The sequence below is a fragment of the Amblyraja radiata genome, chromosome 24 (genome assembly GCF_010909765.2).
Source record: "Amblyraja radiata isolate CabotCenter1 chromosome 24, sAmbRad1.1.pri, whole genome shotgun sequence".
Taxonomy (NCBI): Eukaryota; Metazoa; Chordata; class Chondrichthyes; order Rajiformes; family Rajidae; genus Amblyraja; species Amblyraja radiata.
In genome coordinates this window covers 4,627,306-4,653,465 of record NC_045979.1, presented here as the reverse complement: position 1 = coordinate 4,653,465, position 26,160 = coordinate 4,627,306, and the positions used below count along the sequence as shown (strand labels likewise).

General features: G+C 43.9%; 1 protein-coding gene across 1 annotated transcript in view; it reads left to right on the top strand.

The window, feature by feature from the left end:
* The window catches only part of lrig2 (leucine rich repeats and immunoglobulin like domains 2), a 67,093-nt gene extending 42,807 nt beyond the window's left edge, over positions 1-24,286 (top strand). The window contains exons 12-19 of the mRNA XM_033042304.1: positions 4,547-4,710; positions 9,177-9,497; positions 11,164-11,445; positions 11,985-12,434; positions 14,167-14,319; positions 15,779-15,937; positions 16,988-17,272; positions 21,280-24,286. Coding sequence (XP_032898195.1) covers positions 4,547-4,710; positions 9,177-9,497; positions 11,164-11,445; positions 11,985-12,434; positions 14,167-14,319; positions 15,779-15,937; positions 16,988-17,272; positions 21,280-21,521 — 2,056 coding nt within the window. The 3' untranslated portion in view covers positions 21,522-24,286. The remainder of the gene's footprint in view (positions 1-4,546; positions 4,711-9,176; positions 9,498-11,163; positions 11,446-11,984; positions 12,435-14,166; positions 14,320-15,778; positions 15,938-16,987; positions 17,273-21,279) is intronic.
* Positions 24,287-26,160: the final 1,874 nt, after the last annotated feature.

The window sequence follows — 26,160 nt, the reverse complement described above, 5'->3', positions numbered from 1 at the left end:
TTGGATTGTGTTACGACTCCCGAATGCAAGTACTTCAGAGCCACGTAACACAAGTCAAAAACCAGGTTCAGGTTCAAAAAACAGTTTTAATGATTCATTGGAACCCAAAACTCAAACCTGATATAAACAACCCAGTCAGGGATATGGATAAACCGACAAACAATTTAACAATGCTCCAGCCAGCCACACCATGGGCCGTCGAACCGGAGATTCCAAAACCTGCCCAAAGAGATACAACCCTGAAACCAAAATACACGAAAACTCTAAGGTCAGCCCTTATCCGTCCCAATACAATATATGTTAACAAGGAATGGTGAAAATACACAAAGTTCTATGCCATGTGGTCAGGCTGCCTCGGCCCCCACCAACAGACTGCTTATCAGTCAGAGTCCACGACGAAGAGAGAGAATTCTGGGAAGCTCTGGTCTTTATACTCCAGATGAGTCACCCGTCACCTGACGCAGCTGGGCCAATCGGGTACAGGAGCCTTTAACCCCTCGATTCCAGACTCACAGCCACGAGGCTTGTACTTGGGATAGAAACAGAGAAGTAAGTACATAGCATTCACCAGGGGGGGGGGAAAGTGCCTAACACCCCCACCCAAAGATACTGAATAAGTTTCTGAAAATGAACAAAAAAAACACCACCAAATTTCAGCAACTATTCAGTAACACAGACATCACTGGCGCGACAATGCATCAGCCAATACATCATCCTTGCCACGGATATGCCAGTCAAATGAGACAACCGCAAGGGAAGCGTCTCCAAAGCCTCAGAGTTACTCCGCTTTCCCTGCGTTACTGCCACAGACAACCGTGCCTCCCCCACATCACCACCCGTGTCAGGGGGCAGCACCACTGCAGCCAAAACATGCTTAGAAGGACTTAGCTCCGACCCATCAACCTCCACAGGCTCCTTCCTGTCGAACCAGTCCTTCATCCTAGACTGAGCAGAGGCAAGATTACCCATTGCCAGTTCGCATGCCCTCCTCAGTCTAGAGCGAAAAGTACAGACGTGGTCTAAAATACTACGTTTTGTATCCTCCTGCAACCATTTCTCCTTCAGGACCCTCAACGGACCACGTACAGTATGCGCGAACACCAGGTCAGCAGGACTGAACCCTAAAGACTCCTGCACGACCTCACGCACCGCAAACATAACTAGATGAACCTCTCATCCCAGTCTTTTTCAAACTCCAGGCAGTAAGTCCTCAACATAGATTTCATAGTCTGGTGAAACCTCTCGAGAGCTCCCTGGCTCTCAGGATGATACGCACTGGAGTAACAATGCTTAATATCTAACTTGTTGCCCCCTCTTGTCCGAGGTAGAGGGCCCACACAATCAACTAGAATCCGCTCAAACGGCTCACCGACCACAGGGATTGGATATAAAGGCGCAGGAACAATCGATTGGTTCGGCTTTCCTGCCACCTGGCAAATGTGACAACACCTGCAGTGCTGTTTCACGTCCTTTTTCAACCCTGGCCAAAAAAAATTCCGTAAGATGCGGTCATACGTCTTATTGACCCCCAAATGTCCACCCAGAGGACCATCATGAGCCAAACAGAGTATCTCGTCCCTATACCGACGAGGCATCACAATCTGATCAACCACGCTCCAATCATCATGCCCAGATATATCCAAGGGAGACCACTTTCGCATCAGTAAGCCATCCCTTAGAAAATACCCCTTTGCTGTGGAATCCATATCCCCCTCAGGCACTGCGCAGTCGAACAGATCAGATAAACCTGGATCACTCTTTTGCTCATCAACCAGCCGGTCACGTGACAGTGACACCGGCACATTTCCAGACACTATCCCATCTTGAGATGGAGAAACACCCTTCACAACACAGGATCTATCATCCTGATCCCCAAAAATGCTCTCACTCAGGTCCACCACATCCTCAAACTTCGCCTGGCTCTTAGCCATAGCCCTCGTGACAGCACAAGCTGCGAAGACCTTTGGATGCTGCATAGCCAATCTATCAGGACTCTGCACCATCGGAACAGCCGTCACCTCAGGAGTGACTAAAACTCTACCTCCTGCCAAGTAATTCCCCAAAATCACAGAAACTCCCCCAACGGGAAAACACGGCCGTAACCCAACAGTTACCCGGCCTGAAACCAACTCGGACTCGAGACGCACGGTATGCAAAGGCACTACCATGTCATCCATCCCGAATCCTACCACTGGGACACTTGACCCAACCGATGATTCCCCAGAAAACGGCAGTACACCATCCAATATAAAGGACTGAGTAGCACCAGTATCACGCAAGATGGATACTGGAACTCTCTCACCCCCATCCTCTAGAGAAACAAAACCATTCATGATGAACGCAGAATAATTCCTACACTCATCAGACTCAGGCACCTCAGGTACGACAGGTGCCTTCTGTGCACCCACCAAAGCCACAGGCTTTGCATTTTTCTGCTTCAGAACGGGACACGACTTTAACATGTGCCCTCTCCTTCTACAATAGTAGCACACAGGACCTTCATTTGTCCTCACATTTCCGTCAACCCTATCAGCTCGGACCTCCCCCTGTATCAACGTGCTGCCACTTGCAGGCACAGAAACAGCTTTGACACTGCCACCGGCGACACCACCACGATCAACCGGCCGTGCACCAAAACTATAGGATCGCCCAACAAAATCAGATTTATGAGTCAATACATACTCATCTGCCAACACCGCAGCCTTAGACACCTCATTCACCTTCTGCTCATTAAGGTAAGTAGTAACCCTCTCAGGGAGACAGTTTTTAAAGTCCTCCATAATTATCAAGGCCCGCAGTAGCTCAAAATCCTTCACTCCTTGAGAAGCGCACCACCTGTCAAAAAGTGCCTCCTTCTCCCTAGCAAACTCCACATAAGTCTGACTATCAAACTTCCTAAAGCGCCGGAACTTCTGCCGGTACGCCTCTGGAACTAATTCATAAGCCCTTAATACTGTAGACTTCACACACTCATAGTCCAGACTGCTTTCAACAGATAAAGACGAGTACACCTCCCGTGCTTTACCCACAAAGACACACTGCAATAGCAAGGTCCACACGTCCCTAGGCCACTTCAAGGACAAAGCCACCCGTTCAAACACTGTGAAATACTTGTCCACATCCTCCTCACGAAATGGGGGAACCAGGCGGATGTTCTTGCTCATATCAAACTCCCGTTCCCTAGAAGAAACCCGGGAATTATCTATTTCTTTTTCCCGCAGCTGAAATTCAGCCCTTTTGGTTTCCTCCTCAAGCTCAAGCCGTTTCATTTCAAGAGCATGCATGAGCTCTTTCTCTTTTAACAAAGAGGCAATTCTCTGTGACTCAAGCTCCATCTCCTTCAGTTTAATAATGGCCTCCATGTTCTGACCAGGCTGAACAGAAGGTGGGGGACTGTCTGTACCACCAGGCAAAACCCCAGCCTCCACCAACGCAGCCCACAACTGTTTCTTTGAATGCTTGTCAATAGTCACGGCATAGTTCTCAGCCAGCAAAATCAAATGCTCTTTCGTACATCTATCAAACAACTCCCGACTAGGAGCCTCAACAAATTCTTTCACCTTAAATTCCATTTCTAAAGTAGCCCCAAAACACCAGCTAAAACCTGGGCACTAATGCTACCACAAACAGGGAAGAAAAAATTCCCTCTCAACACACAGACTTCCTCAGTCCAGAAGCCTACCAAAAATACCCCCTAAAAACGTCTAGGGTCCTCAAAACTTAGGACGAGCCCCCATTTTGTTACGACTCCCGAATGCAAGTACTTCAGAGCCACGTAACACAAGTCAAAAACCAGGTTCAGGTTCAAAAAACAGTTTTAATGATTCATTGGAACCCAAAACTCAAACCTGATATAAACAACCCAGTCAGGGATATGGATAAACCGACAAACAATTTAACAATGCTCCAGCCAGCCACACCATGGGCCGTCGAACCGGAGATTCCAAAACCTGCCCAAAGAGATACAACCCTGAAACCAAAATACACGAAAACTCTAAGGTCAGCCCTTATCCGTCCCAATACAATATATGTTAACAAGGAATGGTGAAAATACACAAAGTTCTATGCCATGTGGTCAGGCTGCCTCGGCCCCCACCAACAGACTGCTTATCAGTCAGAGTCCACGACGAAGAGAGAGAATTCTGGGAAGCTCTGGTCTTTATACTCCAGATGAGTCACCCGTCACCTGACGCAGCTGGGCCAATCGGGTACAGGAGCCTTTAACCCCTCGATTCCAGACTCACAGCCACGAGGCCTGTACTTGGGATAGAAACAGAGAAGTAAGTACATAGCATTCACCAGGGGGGGGGGAAAGTGCCTAACAGATTGTCTCAACTGTGTAATGCTACTTGGACTATATTTCTCTTGTGCAGGGTATGAGAGGCTCTGAAAGAAATTGTGGCTTTTGTTGTTACCACTCTATCTGTACTTCTGCAAGCTCTTTATCTGGGAATTAATTATGCCTGCAATTCACTGCATGTATTGGTTTCTTAAAAGGCACATGATATTAAAATGCATTAAAAAATATGGTATTTATTATCCACAGTGTGCTGAACACTTCCAGTCTTTTGTGCGATTGCCAGTTGAAGTGGTTGCCTCAGTTTCTAATCGAAAAAAAGTTTTCGCACATGGTTACTGCCAAATGTGCTCATCCTGTGTGGCTAGCAGGAAAAAGCATCTTTAATATTGATGTGGAGGACTACATTTGTGGTTTGTATGATTTATATTTATTCTGACTTAATTTGTGGGAATCCACTTAGAAACAAGGAACTGCAGATGCAGGTTTACAGAAAATGACAGTGTTAGAGTAACTAAGTGGATCAGGCAGGATCTCTGGAGACAATCACTGGTGATGTGAGATAGCCAACTCAAAAAATATCAATCTCGACCTGAAACATCACCCATTCCTTGTCTCCAGAGATGCTGCCAGTCCTGCTGAGTTACTCCAGCAGTTTGTGTCTATCTTCAAAATATCACCTATCTGTTCTCAAGCAATGCTGCCTGACCCACTGGGTAGCTTTGTCTTTTTTTTATTAGTCGCCTCCTTTTATAGCAAATAGTTTTCTTACTACTGATTCAGCATAAAGTACAGCTTTAAATAATGGTCCCAGTAATTGTGAACAGTTCTTAAAGAGTTTCTGGATGTAAACCTTGTAACAAAAAATAAGAGAATGAAGAACTTGTTAAATCTATTCTTTTCAGATATATTCAGCATAGTTTGGTGTATTTCGTAATCCGTAAGAGCCAGAATTAAGAGTTGTCAAGAGAGTTTTATTGTCATATGTCCCAGATGGAACAATGAAATTCTTACTTGCTGCAGCACAACAGAATACGTAATCATGGTACACTGTGAACAATATAATAATATATATACATACACGCACACATCCGAACACACAAAAACAAACAATAGTAGTGCAATAATAATAATCATAATCTTAATTTATTAATTTACAACATACAAGGAATTTGATTTGCCATACAGTCATACCAAAAAAGCAACAAGACACACAACTACATAAATATTTGGCATAAACATCCACCACAGCAGCTCCTCCACATTCCCCACTGTGATAGAAGGCAATAAAGTCTTATCTTCTTTTCTCCCGCGGTCCGGGGAGTCGAACCATCCACAGTCAGAGTGATCGAAGCTCCCGCAGCCGGCGATCGAAGCTACCGGGATTGAGGTGCTTGGAGCTCCCGAAGTTGGTCCCTTACAAAGGGATCGCTAGCTCTACGATGTTAAGTCCACAGGCTCCCGCGGTTAGATCTTCCGAGGTCGATCCCCAGCAAAGGGACCGCCAGCTCCTCGATGTTAGGCTGCAGTGCGGACGGAGATACGACACGGAAAAGTCACATCTCCGTCGAGAAAAGAGATTTTAAAAAAGTTTCCACCGCCCCTCACATAATACAAAACTAAAGATACACTAAAACATATGTTTTACAACAAAGAAGGAAAAAGACGAGACAGACCAATGGCGAGGCAGCAATAGTCTATTGTAGTTTAGAGCTTATTTGTGGTTGTAGTGTTTATTGGCCTGGTGGGTGTAGGGAAGAAGCTGTTCCTGAACCGGGACGTTACGGTTTTCAGGCTCCTCTACCACCTTCCCGATGGCAGGGGTGAAATGTGAGTGTGTGGCCAGGGTGGTGTGGGTCTCTGATGATGCTGGCTGCCTTTTTGAGGCAGCGACTCAGATAAGTCCCTTTGATAGTGGGGAGGTCCGAGTCGGTGATGGACTGGGCAATGTTCACAGCTTTTTGCAGTCTTTTCCGCTCCTGGACGTTCAAGTTGCCGAACCAGGCCATGATGCAACCAGTCAATACGCTCTCTACTGTACACCTATAGGCTCAAGAGAATCCTCTGTGACATACTGAATCTCCATAATCGTCTCAGGATGTAGAGGAGTTGATGTGCATTATTTATAATTGCATCAGTGTGCTGGGTCCAGGAAAGATCGTCGGAAATATGCACGCCCAGGAATTTGAAGTTTTTGACTCTCCACCATGATGTAAACAGGATTGTGGGTCCTCGTCATCCTACCTCTTCCAAAGCCCACAATCAGTTCATTGGTTTTACAGATATTGTGAGCCAGGTTGTTGTGCTGTCACCATTTGGTCAATCGATCGACCTCTCTTCTATACTCTGACTCATAACCACCTGATATTTGTTCCACGACAGTGGTGTCATCGGCGAACTTGAAGATGGAGTTCGCACTATGTCCGGCTACACAGTCATGAGTATAGAGTGAGTAAAGCAGTTGGCAGAGCACGCGGCCTTAAGGTGCTCATGTACTGATTGTTAATGAGGAAGATGTATTTCTGCTAATTCGAACAGACTGGTTTGTGGGTGAGGAAGTCGAGAAACCAATTGCAGAGGGATGTACTGAGGCCCAGTTCTGTGAGCTTGGTAACCAGCTTGGAGGGGATGATGGTATTGAACGCCAAGCTGGAGTTTTTAAACAACAGCCTGACATAAGTGTTTTATTGTCCATGTGGTCCAGTGCGGAGTGGAGAGTCAGTGAGATTGCATCCTCCGATGACCTGTTGTGACGATGGGCAAACTGTAGTGGGCCGAAGTTCTTGTTGAGGTAGGAGTTGATATGCACCATAACCAACCTCTCAAAGCACTTCTTCACCACAGATGTTAGTGCCACTGGTCAATAGCCGTTGAGGCACGTCACCTTACTCTTCTTGGGCACCGGAGTTATTGATGCCCTCTTACTCAGATCTCAGTAATGAGAGGTTGAAAATGCCCGCAAAAACTCCAGCCAGTTGGTCTGCACAGGCTTTGAGAACTCGACCGGGTATGTCATCAGGTCCAGATGCTTTCCAAGTGTTCATCCCCCTGAAGGATCTTCTGACGGCAGCCTCTGTGACTGTGACTAATCCCATCGGGCTCGGGAAGGCACATCAGTGTTCTCCCTCTGATAAATTAAGATGTAGATATCGGTTCTTTTGGGGATTTTAATCAATTTTACCCCCTGAATGAAATGTTAATTTCCAGAATTATCTAGGGAAAATGTTATGCTGGTCCTCCCAGATTATGATGTTGGAAATGTGAGCACTGTCAATATAAATAAAAACAGGCCAACATGTAAGGTCATAAGTGATTGGAGCAGAATTAGACCATTCGGAACCCAAGGAGTCCCGGTTTCCTCTAGACTACCTGCCCTTCCACTTATTTCGTATCGTCTGCAAACTTGGCCACAAAGCCTTCAATCCCCTCATCCAAATGTCGTCAAGCCAAGAAGTTTATCTCAACCATTCAGATACGGCTGCAAACCAATCTCCCGCATGGCAGAAGATGAGAGCAGGTCTGCAGCAGCCGGCAAATCCATTCCACCAACCTCTTAAATGCTTATTCATAATCCTGGGAAAACCTCTACAGCTATACAGAATTAAAGCATGTTCCATGGACTAGCCGTGCATTTCTTGGTTTCAAAGTTGTTTTCTAGACTGTTCAAGCTATTAGTTATGGTTGCTTGACTCAAACTACTAAACTCTTGGATGCAGCTTGCATGTAGCAGGCAAATTGTGTTGGCAGAATCATATGTGGTTGATATGGCGGCACTCTTGTCCTTGTTTCATGTGTGCAAAATGCTTTTCCTTTGTGGATGGTCATGTTCAAGGCCCCACTGTTCAAGAGCCAAGCAGCTTTTGACAAATGTCCTGACTGCATTCTTAGTTTCAGCACTGCAGTGGTTCATCTGCATCCTCTGGTTTGTTAAAATAGGATTTGTATTGGCTATATTACATGACTACTTAAAAACTGTCATATTTGTTAGGGTGGATTTTTTGTGCCTGGATATTGAGGCAGCAGAGGGAAAGAAGAAGAGGAAAGGAAAGGTTTCTGGGCCAATATCTGCTGCACTGCAGATATTGGCCCAGAAACCTTTCCTTTCCTTTCCTCTTCTTCTTTCCCTCTGCTGCCTCAATATCCAGGCACAAAAAATCCACCCTAACAAATATGACAGTTTTTAAGTAGTCATATAATTCAGTGGTTGTCTAACTGAATCATATGTTGGATATTCATGTGTCTTGTTGACTTATTTTAATACTTCCCTGTGCACGGTCCTAATGGAAGTTGCCTTAGTAAACTTGTGTCTTGAAGAAACATTCATAAGCATCCATAAGATTTTAGGTTAGTTAGGGTGTATTGATATAGTCAATCATAAAAGTAAATATCAATGAATGGATAAGGAGATATAGCAATATAAATTTAATGTATGGAGACAAAGGTTTGATTTTTTTGGGGGTTGAATTGCTTAAGGGCCTCTCCCACTTACGCGACATGTCGCAGGGTGATGCCTGTATGGTCGTGAGTAGTCGCCCAAGTGTCGTACATTTTTCTGGGCGCCGCAGGATTTTCAACGTTGAAAATTTTCGACGACCTGCTGCAACTAGGACAGGTGCCAGCAAGTCGCCGAAAAAAATGCGTAAGTGGGGCAGGCCCATAAGCCACTACTTATTTGATATTGTTAAATTCAGATGATCTGAGCATGACTTTCAGCAATATATTCTTAAGGAAAGATTTTACATTTATTCCTGGAGCATTCAATCTTGAAAGCAGTAACTTCAGAGTAAGCAGAGCATGAGTACTACACTCCAATTGTGGAAAACAAACTCTTGTGATTTAGTTTTTGTATTGTGACCTATCTCTTTGTTTTATTCTCTAGATGATTTCCCAAAGCCTGTGTTCACCGCCCACCCCGAAACCACTGTTGCACTGAGGGGGATGAATGTCAGCTTCACCTGTATAGCTGGCAGCAGCAGTGACTCCCCCATGGCTGCTGCGTGGAGGAAGGATAGCGAGTTGCTGTATGATGCAGAAATCCTCAACTTCTCCAGCTTGCGAGAGAAAGATGGCGAGTTTATTGAATACACCACCGTACTGCAGCTGCGGAACATCAACTTTACAGATGAGGGCCGCTACCAGTGTGTTGTCACAAATTACTTTGGCTCAAATTATTCCAACAAGGCAAAACTTACAGTGAATGGTACGTGGATTTTCTTGCAGTGAAGTGGAAGGGCCTGTGGTTTTATATATATAGTCTGTTGATAATTTACTTGAAGTTTTGGAGCATAATATTGCTTTTCAATTGCATCCTTGGCTCAATAAAAGATGAAAATAAATGATGGCACGTAAACTCATCTTCCTATCACAAAGTTTGTTGGCCCATTCGCAGGCATTTTCTGCCAATCTTTCCATTATAGATTCCTGTGGCCATATTTTAACATTAGTGATCAATCTTGCACTATAATTAAAATCTTTACTTGGTGCTCAGTGACCATATTCACTAACCAGAGGATACATTTGCAATTTGGCATGTTTATTTGAGTAGCTGTCATTAAACAAAATAATGCTATGATTTTTATTGGAAAAAATATTTCCTTTCGATTTTAGCGTTACAGGGCAGAAAGCCCGTCAGCCCACAGAGTCCGCACCGACCAGCGAACACCCTGCACACTTACACTATCGCACACACTAGGGACAATGTTTACAATTTTGCCAATGCCCATTAACCTACAAACCTGTACGTCTTTGGAATGTGGGAGGAATCCGGTGCACCCGTGGAAAACCCACGCAGTCACGGGGAGAACGTACAAACATTGCCTTAGTCGGGAGCGAATCCGGGTCTCTGGCGCTGTGAGGCAGCAACTTTATCGCTGCGCCACTGTGAGCCGTATTCTGTTTTAAGTTTTTGACTTTTAAAGCAGAGGGATCAATAAGTTCTCATTTGCTTCCATGCTCTAACTGATCCAGAACAATGGCCCGTGCCACAGTTCAACGTTCTACTTCAATATTAAACGGTTTGTTTTTTGAGGTATCCGTTGGCATGTCTGGAACTCAGTCTTTAACTTCTCATTCCCGCTGCATTGCAACCTGACAAGTTGAGTATTTGTCTGAGTCTGTTGGCAGTGCAGCGTGCGCCAATGAGACACAGGTATGTGTCTGGGCCGACAGCAAATTGGCTGCACAGCAAAATAAAGTTTTGAAATTGGTCCTCTTTTAAACTGAGAGAAAGAGGTGGAATACATAGTATTATAGCAAGTTCTACCAATGAACGTAATTTCTACAGAAAGATGCTTTGCACAAAACCAGTACAAATAATGTACACAAAGTAGTTCTCAATCATTTTCAACAATCTGTCCACAAGGCTTAATCAACCCAATCTGACTGATATAACATTGTCATTTTATGCAGCTTTTCCATTTTGGTTGATACACTTCATTGTATAGAAAATGGTTATTTGTTCTCTATGTTACAGTGAATGTTTCTGTAACTGGAAACATTCTGCATTAAGTGAGCATCGCTCCTTCACAGATTATGCAATTTCTCTGTACAACTGCATCCAGATTTACAACTTTGAGCTTCTTGTGTTGTTCCTGTTCTAGCCTTTAGTACATTCATTCTCTTCATTTCATCACTGGCCTTTAGCTGCATAGGCCCCAAACTGGAGCTTGTCTCTCGAGTAATCCTTCCATCTCAAGATATCCCTTAAAACTGACCTTTTTGGCCAAGATTACAGCCCTGTCCTAATATTTTCTTTGCTCACTCATTGTGAAATGTTATCTCCTTAAGCACCTGAGAAGGTTTTTGATGATGATTTGAAATATATATATAAATGCATGCTATGACATTGATTGTTTTGTTCCTGATAGAACTTCCCTTGTTTATGAAAACTCCCATGGATTTAACAATTCGAACGGGTGCGATGGCTCGGCTGGAGTGTGCTGCGGGGGGGCACCCAATACCACAGATTGCTTGGCAGAAAGACGGTGGGACGGACTTCCCTGCAGCACGGGAGAGGCGTATGCACGTCATGCCGGAGGATGATGTCTTCTTCATTGCAAACGTGAAAATTGAAGACATGGGCATGTACAGCTGTATGGCACAAAACGCCGCAGGAGGCATTTCTGCAAACGCTACGCTCACTGTCCTAGGTAAGAAGATGGCTTTTATGAAAACCATCGTTAGCATGATGTGGCATCAGTTATGTTGGACAGACCTAGATAAGAATGGATCCTGCACTGATGAATTGTTAAGTGAAGGTCAGATTTTTTTTTGCCCTCTTTGAACATTAGGTTTATTACAGCTGTGTCCAAGTCATGATTGGATCTTTCTGAATACGATTCATTAAACCAAGTTGCCTTGAGCAAAGTGAAGTATCATTATTTTTCCAAAACCGTGTGGAACCTTCCCACCTCTCAGTACTAAACTCCACTGCACAGCAGGCTGTTGGTTGAAAGTGTCTACTACTCTAATGACAAATTATTTTGTTTCTGAACAGAAATGGTTCTTTGTGGCTATAATCCTTATTTTTTTCCTACAAAATGTTTTACTGGAATTTTAAAAGCTTTAGTATTTTTCTCACTTGGTATTTGTAAAGTTTAGCTACATGCCTGGTGTAAATGTCTAAACTGGTTTATTTTTGCACTTCTTCCCACTGCCATTCCTATCCCCAACCCACCACTGTGCACAGAAACTCCTTCGTTTATGCGACCATTGGAGGATCGGACTGTTGCCAGAGGGGAAACTGCAGTTCTACAGTGTATAGCTGGGGGGAGCCCGACACCACGCCTGAACTGGACCAAAGACGATGGCCCTTTGATTGTAACTGAGAGACATTTCTTTGCTGCTGCCAACCAGCTTCTGATCATTGTGGATGCGGGCCCAGAGGACATTGGGAAGTACACCTGTGTGATGTCCAACACACTCGGGACAGAGCGTGGTCACATTTACCTCAATGTGATTCCAACTTCAAACTGTGACCCCATGCAAAAAAGTTCTGTCTTTGAGGAGGATGGCTGGACAACTATTGGAATAGTGATTATTGTTGTGGTGGTTTGTGTGGTGGGCACCTCGCTGGTATGGGTGATTGTTATCTACCATATGCGGCGCAAGAGTGAGGATTATAGTATCACACACACAGGTAAGACCGACTTCAAATGTGAACATTTATTACATTTGTACTTTAAATGTGCGTTTGTTGTCCAGAATTGTAAGATAGATTGTCCCAATGTATAACATTTTCCTATAATGGGTACGTAGCAGCACCTTGACACATCTAAAGATTTAATTACCAGTGTACTTATTGATCGCAATAGTAAATCATAGGGGCAGCGCAGTGGCACATGAGTAGAGTTGCTGCCTTACGGTGCCAGAGACTGAGTTCAATCCTAACTACAGGTGCCGTCTGTATGGACTTTGTGTCCTCTTCCTGTGACCATGGCGGTCTCTGGGTGCTCCAATTTCCTCCCATATTCCAAAGATATGCAGGTTTGTAGACTAATTGGCTTCTATAAATTGTCCCTAAAGTATCGGATAGACCGTGTATGTGTGATCATTAGACAATGTGGACTTGGTGGGCAGAAGGGCCTGTTTCTATGCTGTATCTCTAAACTAAATTAAACTTGAAGTGTTATGGTGAAAACTGTGGGCAGTGTATACATATATTTACATACAAAGAACATTAAAACTTCAGGTGTAGGAAACAACTGCAGATGCTGGTTTAAATCATAGGTAGACACAGAATGCTGGGGTAACTCAGCTGGACAGGCAGCATCTCTGGAGAGAAGGAATATAAACTTAGAAAATAGGTGCAGGAGTAGGCCATTCGGCCCTTCGAGCCAGCACCACTATTCAATATGATCGTGGCTGATCTCTCTTGAAAACTTGAATGGGTGACGGTTTTGGTCGAGACCCACCTTCAGGGTTATTACAATCATGAATGTAGATTGTTCAGGCTTTAGACTGAGTGTTTCACAGAGAAAAGGAGGGCTGAATCCGTGATAGTTACCTGCCATCTGTCTCTTTAGATGTTGAAGACCACTTCATATATTTCACACTAGTTTCAAATCATTGTCTAATTTTCCCTGCCTAACTCTTTTTCACTTGATGCTGGATTTGGGCCTTAATTTTCGAAGTACAATGGAATGAAAGTGTCTCATACAAAATAATATTTTGGGCTTGATAATCTGTAAATTCTGTGAAATTCTCTGCCTCAGAGGGTGGTGGAGGCAGGTTCTCTGGATGCTTTCAAGAGAGAGCTAGATAGGGCTCTTAAAAATAGCGGAGTCAGGGGATATGGGGAGAAGGCAGGAACGGGGTACTGATTGGGTATGATCAGCCATGATCACATTGAATGGCGGTGCTGGTTCGAATGGCCAAATGTCCTACTCCTGCACCTATTGTCTATTGTCTTAAATCAACTGTTTTCTGTCAAAGGGTATTCAAATGACTTCAATATTATGCCACTCTCCAACCTAAAGAGTCTGCCAGTATAAGTTATGTGCATTCATTATGAAAAATGGTTTCTGATGCCTTGCCATACAAGGCATTAAATTGATACAATTATTTTCTCCTTTAACCTTGATTCTGGAACCTGGTGATAAAGTAAACTCCATTAAATTGCATTATGCTGACATTTAAAGCAGTTATGCCAATTTTTACATGTTTATGATCTCCGGTGTTAAGTGACTTTCAAAGTTTCATTTGGGAAAATACATGAATAGGTTTCAAACTAATAAACTCAGGGTGATCAAAAGACAACTTTTGGGGAATTGGAAGCTAGCTGTTTCTTTGAGGTGTAACAAGATAAAGCAGTTAGTGTACAATTGTTTATGGCCTCTGTAATGAATGCTACTTTTTTCTGTTTTTCCCAGATGAAATGAATTTGCCTCCCGATATTCCAAGCTGCCTGTCTTCCCAAGGAACTCTTTCTGAGCCTCAGGAAGGCTACAGCAACTCTGAGGCAGGAAGTCACCAGCAACTCATGGCATCTACTGCGCATGGCTATATACACAAAGGGACGGATGGTTAGTAAAATGTTCCTACTCTTCCAATACAGTTTTTGGGAGTATTCAGCTTGGCTTGAGGTGAAGCAGAGTTTGGGTGGCCAAACTCCGACTCCGCCCGGCATCGGCCTATGGACTCGGGAGCCGCGGACTCCGGTGGGAGGTGGCTGATCTGGAGGTCCGGGCCGCTGAGGATGTTCTCCGTCGGGTTTCGGCGTCGGGGTTCCATCATCCCGGCGTGAGGGCCTGAGCATCGGGTCGCCCGTGGCGGCGACTGCGGGTGCTCGGGAGGCCCCGACCACGGGTGAACACATGGGAAGATCGGTGGGGAGGCCGGCTGGAATTTGGTTCCTTCCTCAACTTTGGTGCCACTGTGGGGTTATGTTGTGTCGTGGACTTCTGTGTTTGTGCTTTTTTTTAAACATGTTTTATTTATTTATTATTTATTTTTATGTTGCTTGACTGTAAGGAAAATCCATTTTGTTGTCTCTAATATGAGACAATGACAATAAATTCAAAACAAAACAAAACAAAAACAAACAAAAACACCACAGGGAGAAGAGAGTGACCTCCTGATCTGAATAATTTCAAACCTTGGGTTTAATAGGAAAATCAATTTTAAAATACTTGGTATAATTGGTTTATATACTGGAAAGGAACAATGACACTGAAACTTAAATGGTGAGTTCTCAGTTGGATACTTCTTTGGGGAGAGAAGATTGAGGGTAGACTATGAAGCTCAGTAGGGGGATTGTGAACAAGAAGCCGTTGATGTCAAAGCACAAATTAGTCGCATCGCCAATTCAAGCATGTTGTGCTGTTGCCTCTTTGGCACACTACAGATCTCTACTGCTGCCAATCGAGTCGACATGACTGGTTTTGCATTGAATTTGCAGCACAATCATATAATTTAATCAACACCAATATATGCCAGGTAGACAAAAATGCTGGAGAAACCCAGCGGGTGCAGCAGCAGCAGCAGCAGCATCTACGGAGCGACGGAAATAGGCAACGTTTCAGGCCGAAACCCTGAAGGAAATAGGCGACGTTTCAGGACGAAACCCAGAAGGGTTTCGTCCCGAAACGTCGCCTATTTCCTTCGCTCCATAGATGCTGCTGCACCCGCTGAGTTTCTCCAGCATTTTTGTGTACCTGGGATTTTCCAGCATCTGCAGTTCCTTCTTAAACACCAATATATGCCATTTTTATACTCTGTATGAGCCATTCTTTTATCGCTTTATTTAGTCCCTATTTTAGTTTGCAAAAAGGTTAGAATAATGTTGATCCCAGGTATTGCCAAAGAAACTGGGACATGCCGTTGGGGTTGACAAGGTGAAGGAGAGAACCGGTTGGACGTATCCAGTGATATATTCTTGGTCTCTTGGGCCTTTGCTTCATTGTACAGTTGCCAGAGTTTACACCTCTTTAGTCTTGTTATGCCCTTGTGTATTTTCCAAATGTTGTTGCTTTCTTCCGATAGGTATTTGCTACGCAGACACTGGGAGCGAAACTGATGCGGACATTCTCACCACGCCACTTGCATCTAATCTGCATGGGCGGATGGGTTCCTTGTATACCGGCAGGAGCAATTTCCATCCAAGTGTGCCTCATGAAGGGCTTGCGCAGCAGACCAACCCAGGTATGCGTCACCGGCATTAGGATCAATACTGATCAGTCAAACTTCAAACTAAAATACACTGTAAAGAAAGACCATTGATGGCAAAGAATGTGATCGATTCCACAAGAAGGTTACTCTGGTGTTATGTCTTCCTCTTTGCTGGCCAAAGAAGCAAGCTGACACAATCTCACCTTGGTTGGCATCAGCAGGTTCAGTGTTGTTCAAGGTGAAGTATATAATGTATGCTTGTAGACACAAGGAACTGCAGGTACTGGAATCATGCGTAGAACACAGGGTGCGGGAGTAACTCAGCAGGTCAGGCAGCGTCGCATCTCTGGAGGACATGGACTGGCGACGATTTTGGTCGGGACCCTTCAGACTGGAGGGCAACTTCTACAAAATAGGCACACCTTGAGGAGATTTGCATGACAGTGGAATGTACTTGAAGAAACTGTGGATGCTGGAATCTTGCATCCAACAGAAAGTGCTGGAGTAATTCAGCAGGTCAGGCAGCATCACTGGAGGATATGGATAGGTGATGCTCAGCTCTTTTTTTTGACCGAACTTATGATGTGGGCTTTCCCTGCAACTGGGGAGGGCTGCACTTGGAAGCTGTCTCTTTTGGATGAGAGATTAAATCAAGTTTAGATGGATGTACAAGTTCTCCATGGTACAGATGAAATAGCAGGAAACTCACATTTCTGCTTTATGGTTATGGGGAGAAGGCAGGAGAATGGGGTTGAGAAGGACAGATAGATCAGCCATGATTGAATGGTGGAGTAGACTCAATGGCCTAATTCTGCTCCTATGTCTTACGAGTTTATGAGACATGTAATCTAATTTGATCCCAGTGGAGCTTTTTGATTTAAAGGCTAGAATTTTGCACAGACTGCTGCTGCTGCAGCACTTAACAAAGTTGTAGATACAAATGTGGTTCAAAATATTTCATTCATTATCAGTTGCCTCCCAAAATCATACGGTTAGACATTGTTGTCCACAGGAATACAGTAAAAAATATCCAGTGTCCCTGAAGTGTTGCATAGTTATTTAAATTGCAAACTCTGCTTTCAGGTGGTACTTCTGGACCATTGATCATTTGCTCAGACTGTTACGACAGCACCAACATGTATGGAAAGAACAGAGAGTACTGTCCATATGCATTCCTTGGAGAGGAGGAATCTCATGATCATACTCTAACCAATGTTATGGGACAATTTCCAAAAGACAGCTTTACAGTACAGAATCAGCATGAAGGCACAGCTGTAGATAGCCTGATCACAGAAGCTGACGTGTCTGTTTACCTGACAAACCACGATAGGATATGCAATCCAACTATGACTCAGCAGCATCACATTGGTAAGTTACACGCACGGCTTCAATGACCTTTGTAAATGCATGGGGACTGTGGAATAGCAGGGACTCAAAATTATAGATATTTGATTCTTGCAGAACCCTCATCTTGCAATAAACATGGCTAAGAGGAAGCTGCAACCTTAAAGCTGAAAGCAAAACACAGGTTGAACACATATATTCCAGTAGTTGAAGCACCCCCCCCCCCCCCTTCACCCCCACATAATCTGGACAAAATTAAGAGGGCTCAGTTGAGATCCCCTGAGTGGCCACAGGTGGCATTATGTGTCCAAGCACCCTTTCCTGTTGTGTTATTTGTTATTCACAAAAGAGTTATTTGTTAACATCTGAACATTGAAACCCCTCCTTGGCCTTGTCTAATTCTATCTCTGCTGGCTCAATGTTTCAGTTTTTTGTGTTCCACCTCTGGCTGGCCCTCTGGAACTCTGAACTTCCTGTCAAATCTTCTCTAATTTACTGGGCACCTTTAAAAAGCTGCTTCTCCAAAATCCCTTTTCAGCTATGCTCTCAATCTTCTCTCCTAACGCTAGCAAAGACGATAAAGTAAACCCTTGTTTTATTGACTCTCTTATAATGGATTTTGGATATAGCAGACAGGCCTGCTGACCCACCCCCGGCTCCCACCGTCTCCCCGGCCGTATGATCAGCCATGATCATATTGAATGGCGGTGCAGGCTCGAAGGGCCGAATGGCCTACTACTGCACCTATTTTCTATGTTTCTATAGAGCCCCGGCATCCGACCCCAATCCCGACTCATTCTTCACCCACCCACATTGCAGCCCCTGGGAACAGCGCTTTCTTTGGGCTGCCACCATAAGCTAATGCACTCTGTCACCGTGGAGCTCCCTTCCCTCTCACCTACTGACGCTTCCAGAGTGGAGTGTTGACTACTCCGGGGGGGGGACAGTGCACATTAGCCGGTGGCAGCGGCCCAAAGAAAGTGGTGCTTTAGTGACATTGGAGGGCCAGGGGTGTTTTGTCATATCATTATCACGTGGCATCTGTTGAACCGGAAAAACGGATAATCCGGCAAGCCTCGGGAACCAAGGATGCCGGAAAACCTGTGGTCGCTACCCGTGCCGCTAAAAGTAAATAAGATCAAATAGAACAAGTTGTCTTACAACTTTAGGCTCTGCATGCCATACGCAAGAAGAAGAAGGTGCTAAAAGTAGAAGCACAAAAATGTTGGAAATTTCCAACCAATCCATAGTATTTTGAGTCCAGTGCTTCACACTGGTTCATTCTGCACAAAATATTTGTGACCATTTAAGATCTGCAGATCTCAATGCACTGGAGAGGCTTTTTCCAACCCAGTTAAATCTACCTTTGTGGTGCTGCAGTGGATCCCTAATCTTGAAATGATGTTGATTCTGGGAAGACGTTTTTCTTTACCATAGTTGTTTGCTCCTTTTAAGGCCAGAGTCACTTGCAGGAAGATTTAGCTCAAATTTTGCTTTTCACAACGTGTAATGGCACGGGACGGTACTGTGACACAGCTGGCTGAACTGCAGCCTCCCAGCACCAGAGACCCGGGTTTGATCCTGACCTTCGGTTCTCCCTGTTACCACGTGCACTTTCTCTGGCTGTTCTAGTTTCTTTCCACATCCCTAAGATTTGTGGATTTGTAGTTAGTTGTCCTCTGTAAATTGCCCTTAGTAGCCTGTCCCACTCAGGCGATTTTTTAGGCGACTGCCAGCGACTAGGAAAATGTAGACGATGAGGGTAAATGTAGAATAGCAAAACAGAAATCGTGTTGTTGTACATGGAGGTACTTGAGCTTTCTCACCTCAAGATGTGTGGATGAAATCCAGATCAGCCACTAACTTAAAAACAAGAGCATCCAAAATGAAATGAATGATAGCCTCCTGTTTCTTTGCTAACTATAGGACCTGACATTGCTTGTCTTAACATTTTCTTTGCTATCTACCATTTCATTGAAACATAGAGAATAGGTGCAGGAGGAGGCCATTATGGCCCTTGCAGCCTGCACCGCCATTCATTGTGTTCATGACTGATCATCCACAATCAGTAACCCGTGCCTGCATTTTCCCCATATCCATTAATTCCAATAGACCCTAGAGCTCTATCTAACCCTCATCCACTGAATTGGCCTCCACTGCCTTCTGTGGCGGAGAATACCACAAATTTACAACTCTCTGGGTGAAAAGGTTTTTTCTCGTCTCAGTTTTAAATGGCCTCCACTTTATTCTTGGACTGTGGCCCCTGGTTCTGGACTCCCCCAACGCTGGGGACATTTTTCCTGCATCTAGCTTGTCCAGTCCTTTTATAATCTTATGTTTCTGTAAGATCCCCTCTCATCTAAATGCCAGTGAATACACACCCAGTCTTTCCAGCCTTTCCTCTTATGACACTCCCGCCATCCCGGGGATTAACCTCGTGAACCTACGTTGCACTGCCTCAATAGCAAATTAGGAGACCAAAACTGCACCCAATACTCCAGACGTGGGCTCACCAGGGCCCTGTACAACTGCAGAATGACCTCTTTACACCTATACTCAAATCCTCTAGTTATGAAGGCCATCATGCCATTGGCTTTCTTCACTGTCTGCTGTACCTGCATGTTTACTTTCAGGGACTGATGTACAAGGACACCCTGGTCTCATTGCACTTCCCTTTTTCCTTATCTGACACCATTGAGATAATCTGCCTCCTTATTCTTGCCGCAAAAGTGGATAACCTCACATTCATCTATATTATACTGCATCTGCCATGCATCTGGCCACTCCCTCATCCTGTCCAAGTCATCTTGCAACCTCCTAGCATCCTCTTCGCAGTTCACACTACCACCCAGCTTTGTGTTATCTGCAAATTTGGTAGTGTTACTTTTAATTCCATCATCTAAATCATGAATATATATTGTAAATAGTTGCGGCCCCAGCACCGAGCCTTACGGCACTCCACTCGCCACTGCCTGCTATTCTGACAGGGACCCGTTTATTCCTACTCTTTATTTCCTGTCTGCCAACCAATTCTCTATCCATGTCAATACCCTACCCCCAATATCATGTGCTCCAGTTTTGCCCACTAATGTCCTGTGGGACCTTATCAAAAGCTTTCTGAAAGTCCAATTACACTACATCCACTGGCTCTCCTTCATCCGTTTTACTTGTCACATCCTCAAAAAATTCCAGAAGATTACTCAAGCAGGATTTCCCCTTCATAAATCCATGCTGACTTGGACCAATCCTATTACTGCTATCCAAATTTGTCGTTATTACTTCTTTAATAATTGACTTCAGCATCTTCCCCACCACCGATGTCAAGCTAACTGGTCTATAATTCCCTGTTTTCTCTCGCTCCTTTCTTGAAAAGTGGGATAACATTAGCTACCCTCCAATCCACCGGAACTGATCCTTGGAATGATTGCCAACGCGTCCACGATTTCTAGAGCCACCTCCTTCAGTACCGTGGGATGCAGACCATCAGGCCCTGGGGATTTATCAGCCTCCAGTCCCATCAGTCTACCCAATACTATTTCTCGCCTAATGCAAATTTCTTTCAGTTCCTCTGTCTCCGTAGATCATCTGTCCTCTAGTACATCTAGGAGATTGTTTGTGTCTTCCTTAGTGAAGACAGACCCAAAGTACCTGTTCAACTGTTCTGCCATTTCCTTGTTCCCCATAATAATTTCACCTGTTTTTGCCTTCAAGAGACTCACATTTGTCTTTACTAACCTTTTTCCATTAACATACCGAAAGAAGCTTTTGCTATCCTTCTTTATATTCTTGGCCAGCTTACCCTTGTACTTCATCTTTTCATCCCGTATTGCCCTTTTTGTTACCTTCTGTTGTCCTTTGAAAGTTTCCCAATCCTCTGGCTTCCCACTGCTCTTTGCTATGTTGCACACCTTTTCGTTTAGTTTTATTCCATCCCTAACTTCCCTTGTCAGCCACGGTTGCCTCTTACTCCGCTTAGAATCTTTCTTCCACTTTGGAATTAAATGATCCACTGCTTTCTTTTTTTATTTCAGACTTGTGCCCACGGTCTTCACGAGGTTTGAACGCAGATTCGGGTCTGCACACGTATCCACACTATTTACATCAACCTGTGAATGTACATGAGAATCCACGGGCTCTCATAGAAGGTGACGATGAAGTGGAGGATGGATCTGAGCCCTCCGCAGCTAGTAACAGACCAACCCAAAGAAGCTCTGAGCAGAACATTGACAGTGAGAGGACTCGAGCCGTTCATGCCTATGGTGCCACCACGTAGGTCTTTAATGCACCTCGTCATTCAGTGCAAACGCATTATCAGTACTCTGAGCGACCGAGCTTTCACCCACTACCTCGAAGCACTGACACTGAGGCCAAATGCACCAAATAAGTGTTTATGATGAAGCTCAATATATCTTCATTACTGTCCACTTCTCAGACTTTAACATTTTTTTAAGAATCTATGAAAGATGTAGCGGAGGAATTGAAATGCATTATTTTGTCAATGCTAGTTACAAATAGTGTTAGGAACTTTTTGTGCATCCATGCTGATACCTTTTTCAGGCAAAGAAAGCAACTGGAGATACAGAATATTGGGTAAATCTCTGCAAATTGTATGAGGAAAGTGGAATTTGGCTTGGATCAAATACTTGCAGGGAATGTGACCCTTGGTGCCATTTTGTTTTCACAGTGGTCTTTGGTGTGACGTATCAATTCATTCCTGTCAAATGTTTCTGATATTAACAAACACTACTTTCATGGCATTGACGCCATTCGGCTCGGTGATCTCCATACTGCTTCTGGTTATACGTGGGGATCGTGTGTTTTGCAGTTTATGTGAATACTAAGTGTTGCCCACAGTATTACTAACGTCATTGTGACCTCCACTACAGTATATCGATGTTCTAACTGACAAAAACAGTGAGTGGATATTTTCCTGTCCTGATTAATGTTGCAACAACACCAACTCTGCAGCTGACGGTCAACTTAAATATGTGAAAATGTTTGCCAATACAATAGCAATAAGTTACAAAGGAAGCCAAAATAATACTTTTTCTCTCAAGGTATAGACGGCGACACACTTAATGTGTATTAAGGAACTGCAGATGCTGGTTTACACCGAAGATAGACTCCTGCTGAGTTACTGCAGCATTTTGAGTCGATCATCGACACACTTAATGGATTGGCCAATACCAGGTTTAGTGCAGCAAATACAAATTCATGAAAATGTGGACTGTAATGGTATTGAATATACAGCTTGAAATGTGGATTGTGCCTTGGTATAGTGTCAGATTTAAGTTGGGAAAGACCTTAAGGAATCGCAATGATCCATTCACAGTAAACCATCACATTGTCAATTACTGGTGTGTGGAAGAATTAAGGAGGACACGTTTTGGTTTGGCTGTGGGGTGCAAAATGATGGACTCATTCTTGATTTGCCGTTGCCGCATGAGTGAGAGTTTTGAAAATGCAAACATTAATCAAGAGTTCATGACTCCAGATTATTTTCATCTGTTCAAGATCGGATTTGGGATAAAAGCACTTTCTGGAAGTGTGGCAAATGTGGAATGCTCTAGTGCTACCCCACCTGTGCTGCTGCATAATCAATGGTTCAATAATAATAAAAGTACATGAGCCATTTTATTTTGTTCTACGTTAATCCCTCATTAGGTAGCCATTTGGAACAAACTTCCCGGGGGGGGGGGCAAGGAGGGGGGGTGGGGTGGTTAGAAACAAACTTTTAATGAAACTGCTGAAACAATCCCCGTCATAATGTTCTTTATTTTGGAATCTTTGATATAGATTGACTTGCATTTATAACTTTTATAAATATATATATATGATGTAAGCGAGTAAACTCAAGTATTAAGCCTTGTATGCTGTTTGTAAATTAGGGTTTGAGTGCATTTTCTGAAGATTGGTACAAATCACAATATAGCTGGGACAACGTCTTTAATTCCACCATCTGCTATTTGCCTAACAAGTATATGAATCTTTAAGTGAGATCCATGATAATCTGTGACCATGATAGTCTGAAGAAGGGTATCGAGCTGAAACGTCACCCATTCCTTCTCTCCAGAGATGCTGCCTGTCCAGCTCACTCCAGAATTTTGTGCATATAATCTGACCAGTTCATTACTAATCAATAGAATACTGTGGTATTGGGGAAACTTCATTGCCTGGCCTCAGCTAAGTTCAGCCGTTGTCTGACCTGTAGAATTATTATTTTCTAACATTTCAAAACATTTGTGTTCTTCACACATATGTTGGATGCGTTGGTGCAGGATGCTTCTTGGTAATTAAATGCTAGCACATATATGCTGACGAGCGAATTCAGAAACATGTAAATTCTGCCTTTGCATAAGTGCCTCTTCCTTAAATCAGGGCACAAGGAACTGTAGATGCTGCTTTACAAAAATGAGACACTGCTGGAGTAACTCAGTGGGTGTGACAACATCTCTGGAGAACATGGATAGGCGACATTTTCGAAACGGAAGCCGCCTTCAGATGGGTGCCGAGCAGAAATATTGCCAATCTTTGTTCTCCAGAGATGCTGCCTGTTACTCCAGCACGCTTTCTTTGCCTGTATCTTAAATGTCCATACCTGTGTTGGAGCCATTGCTGAAAACATTCAGAGTGAAGTTGTATAGTAAATCCTTTCTTCCAAATTATTCACTTAACATGTAATTGCAGATGCCATTTCATGCCTTGTTTCAAATTTCATTCCTCCCCTCCCGCCAAGACCGTGCCACACTGTAGGGCAAGTCTAGCTTTGATCTCTCTGATGTGTTAGCCTTTTGGTTCTGGTACAGGTCAAGTAATCTAGCTTTGACTGCACAATGACAAATGTTGGCATTGATTTCTCTAAATGGTGGTTAAATATCAGAGCAGGCAAAGTTCTAACATTGTTGAAACCAGGCTAGTTATCTGATGCTTTTCCACAAGAGAGACAACCTCTTGCCTAAAATGGTAATGCCAGTTCACACCAAGTGGGTTGGCTGTTTAAAACATTATTGGTGTCACTCATCCACAGAGAAAAGATTTTTTAAATAAAAACAATTTAAGTGCTGACAGTTAACGCATGTAGCCGACCGTTCCAGCACAATTACTAATTTCCTATTTTCAGAGTTTTGTCCTTCTAATGACAGGTCTATCAATGCTATAAAACTTTTTTTAACCACTTGTAGACTGCTATGGGGAAAATCAATCACTTTACAATTAAATTAATTTACACAGGATTTTAAAATTGCTTTTTGGGAAGGTTTCTGAACTGCTGTGGGGTGACGTCATTTGGTTATGTTGCAAAATCAACGCCATGCATTGTAGTTTGGGAAATAACATGCCATTATAAATCCAGGTTTGGCAGGTGATCCCTGAGCATCAGTCAAAAGTGTGAGGAATTTATCTGAGTAGTAGGCCCCCCTCGGTCATGACTGACCATGGGTGATGCATCCTAGTTGTTGGCTGCTTGCTCCAAACCTCAGCTAAAGCAGCGTCGCTTGTGGCTGAAGAGACCAATGTGGGAGTGGCATTCTCTGTGGCAAAGGTCACATTTGTGTGTGTGTGGTCTCTGGTTTGTTGAAGTTGCTGCGCTCCTCTCTATGTGCCCTCTTGTCAGCCGCTGCGTTCAACAGTTTCTCTTCCCCCGTTTTGAGATGTTGGTTCAGGGTACCTCTCCACCTCGTGCGGTCAGCTGCAAGGCTCTCCCAGGACTCCACATCGATGTTGAGCGCCTTCATATCTCTCTTGCAGACAAGGTTGTAAAGTAGCTGGGGGCGGCTGATGGTTCTCCCAAATATTTGCTGAATGGCTCGATCACGTTCATACTGTATTTGAAAAGAGTAATTTTGAATTTATTCGGCATCGCCAGTTGCCCAAATAATGGCAGAAAGAGAATGCAACTAGAGACTGATCAACCTCTATGTTGCGGTGGGACTGCAGTTTTGTGTGTGCCTCCACAGCTAGGATGGCAGGTTTCAAGAGCGTTAATGAACTAATTGGGTTTTCATGACAAAAGAACTGTTCATGACCACTTTTATTGATTGCAGGCTTAGAACGAACGTTGGGATTTGAACGCCTTGCCTGGATTGCTAATGTAGGCTGCTATCACAAGTCCAATCATTCAAGCTGCAGATTGTTGTGCTTGCCCCTTCCCACCATGTTTGTTCTCTCCGTGAGTGTGTGTAAAATCCTGCAAGATTCCAGTCCTTTTCACGATTAAGACTGGCATCTAATGTTGTACTACCGCCCATTTATTTCTGCATCCCTGCTCTTCCTGAATTATGACTGGCGATAAAAGAAATGGTACCTCGTTAATAATTGTTTAGAATTGTGCACGTTTGCTTTTAACCAACAATTAATGATTAACTACAGATTTATTTGTCCCAGTTCTTCCTGCAGTTGTAGCCTACTCTATGATGTATTGCATTGGTGTGAAGGATCATGTTGGTGCCCAATGATTAATGATTGGTTGCAGTGAATTATTACCTTAGCATTCAAGTGTACACAGTGTTCCCACTGATCGCTGGCATGCATTGAACTGTTGGGAATAAGTTTTCTGCTCTTCAGTATGTACGTAGGGTTTTATTGCACACATAGAAACATAGAAACATAGAAATTAGGTGCAGGAGTAGGTCATTCGGCCCTTCAAGCCTGCACCGCCATTCAATATGATCATGGCTGATCATCCAACTCAGTATCCCGTACCTGCCTTCTCTCCATACCCTCTGATCCCCTTAGTCACAAGGGCCACATCTGACTCCCTCTTAAATATAGCCAATGAACTGGCCTCAACTACCCTCTGTGGCAGGGAGTTCCAGAGGTTCACCACTCTCTGTGTGAAAAAAGTTCTTCTCATCTCGGTTTTAAAGGATTTCCCCCTTATCCTTAAGCTGTGACCCCTTGTCCTGGACTTCCCC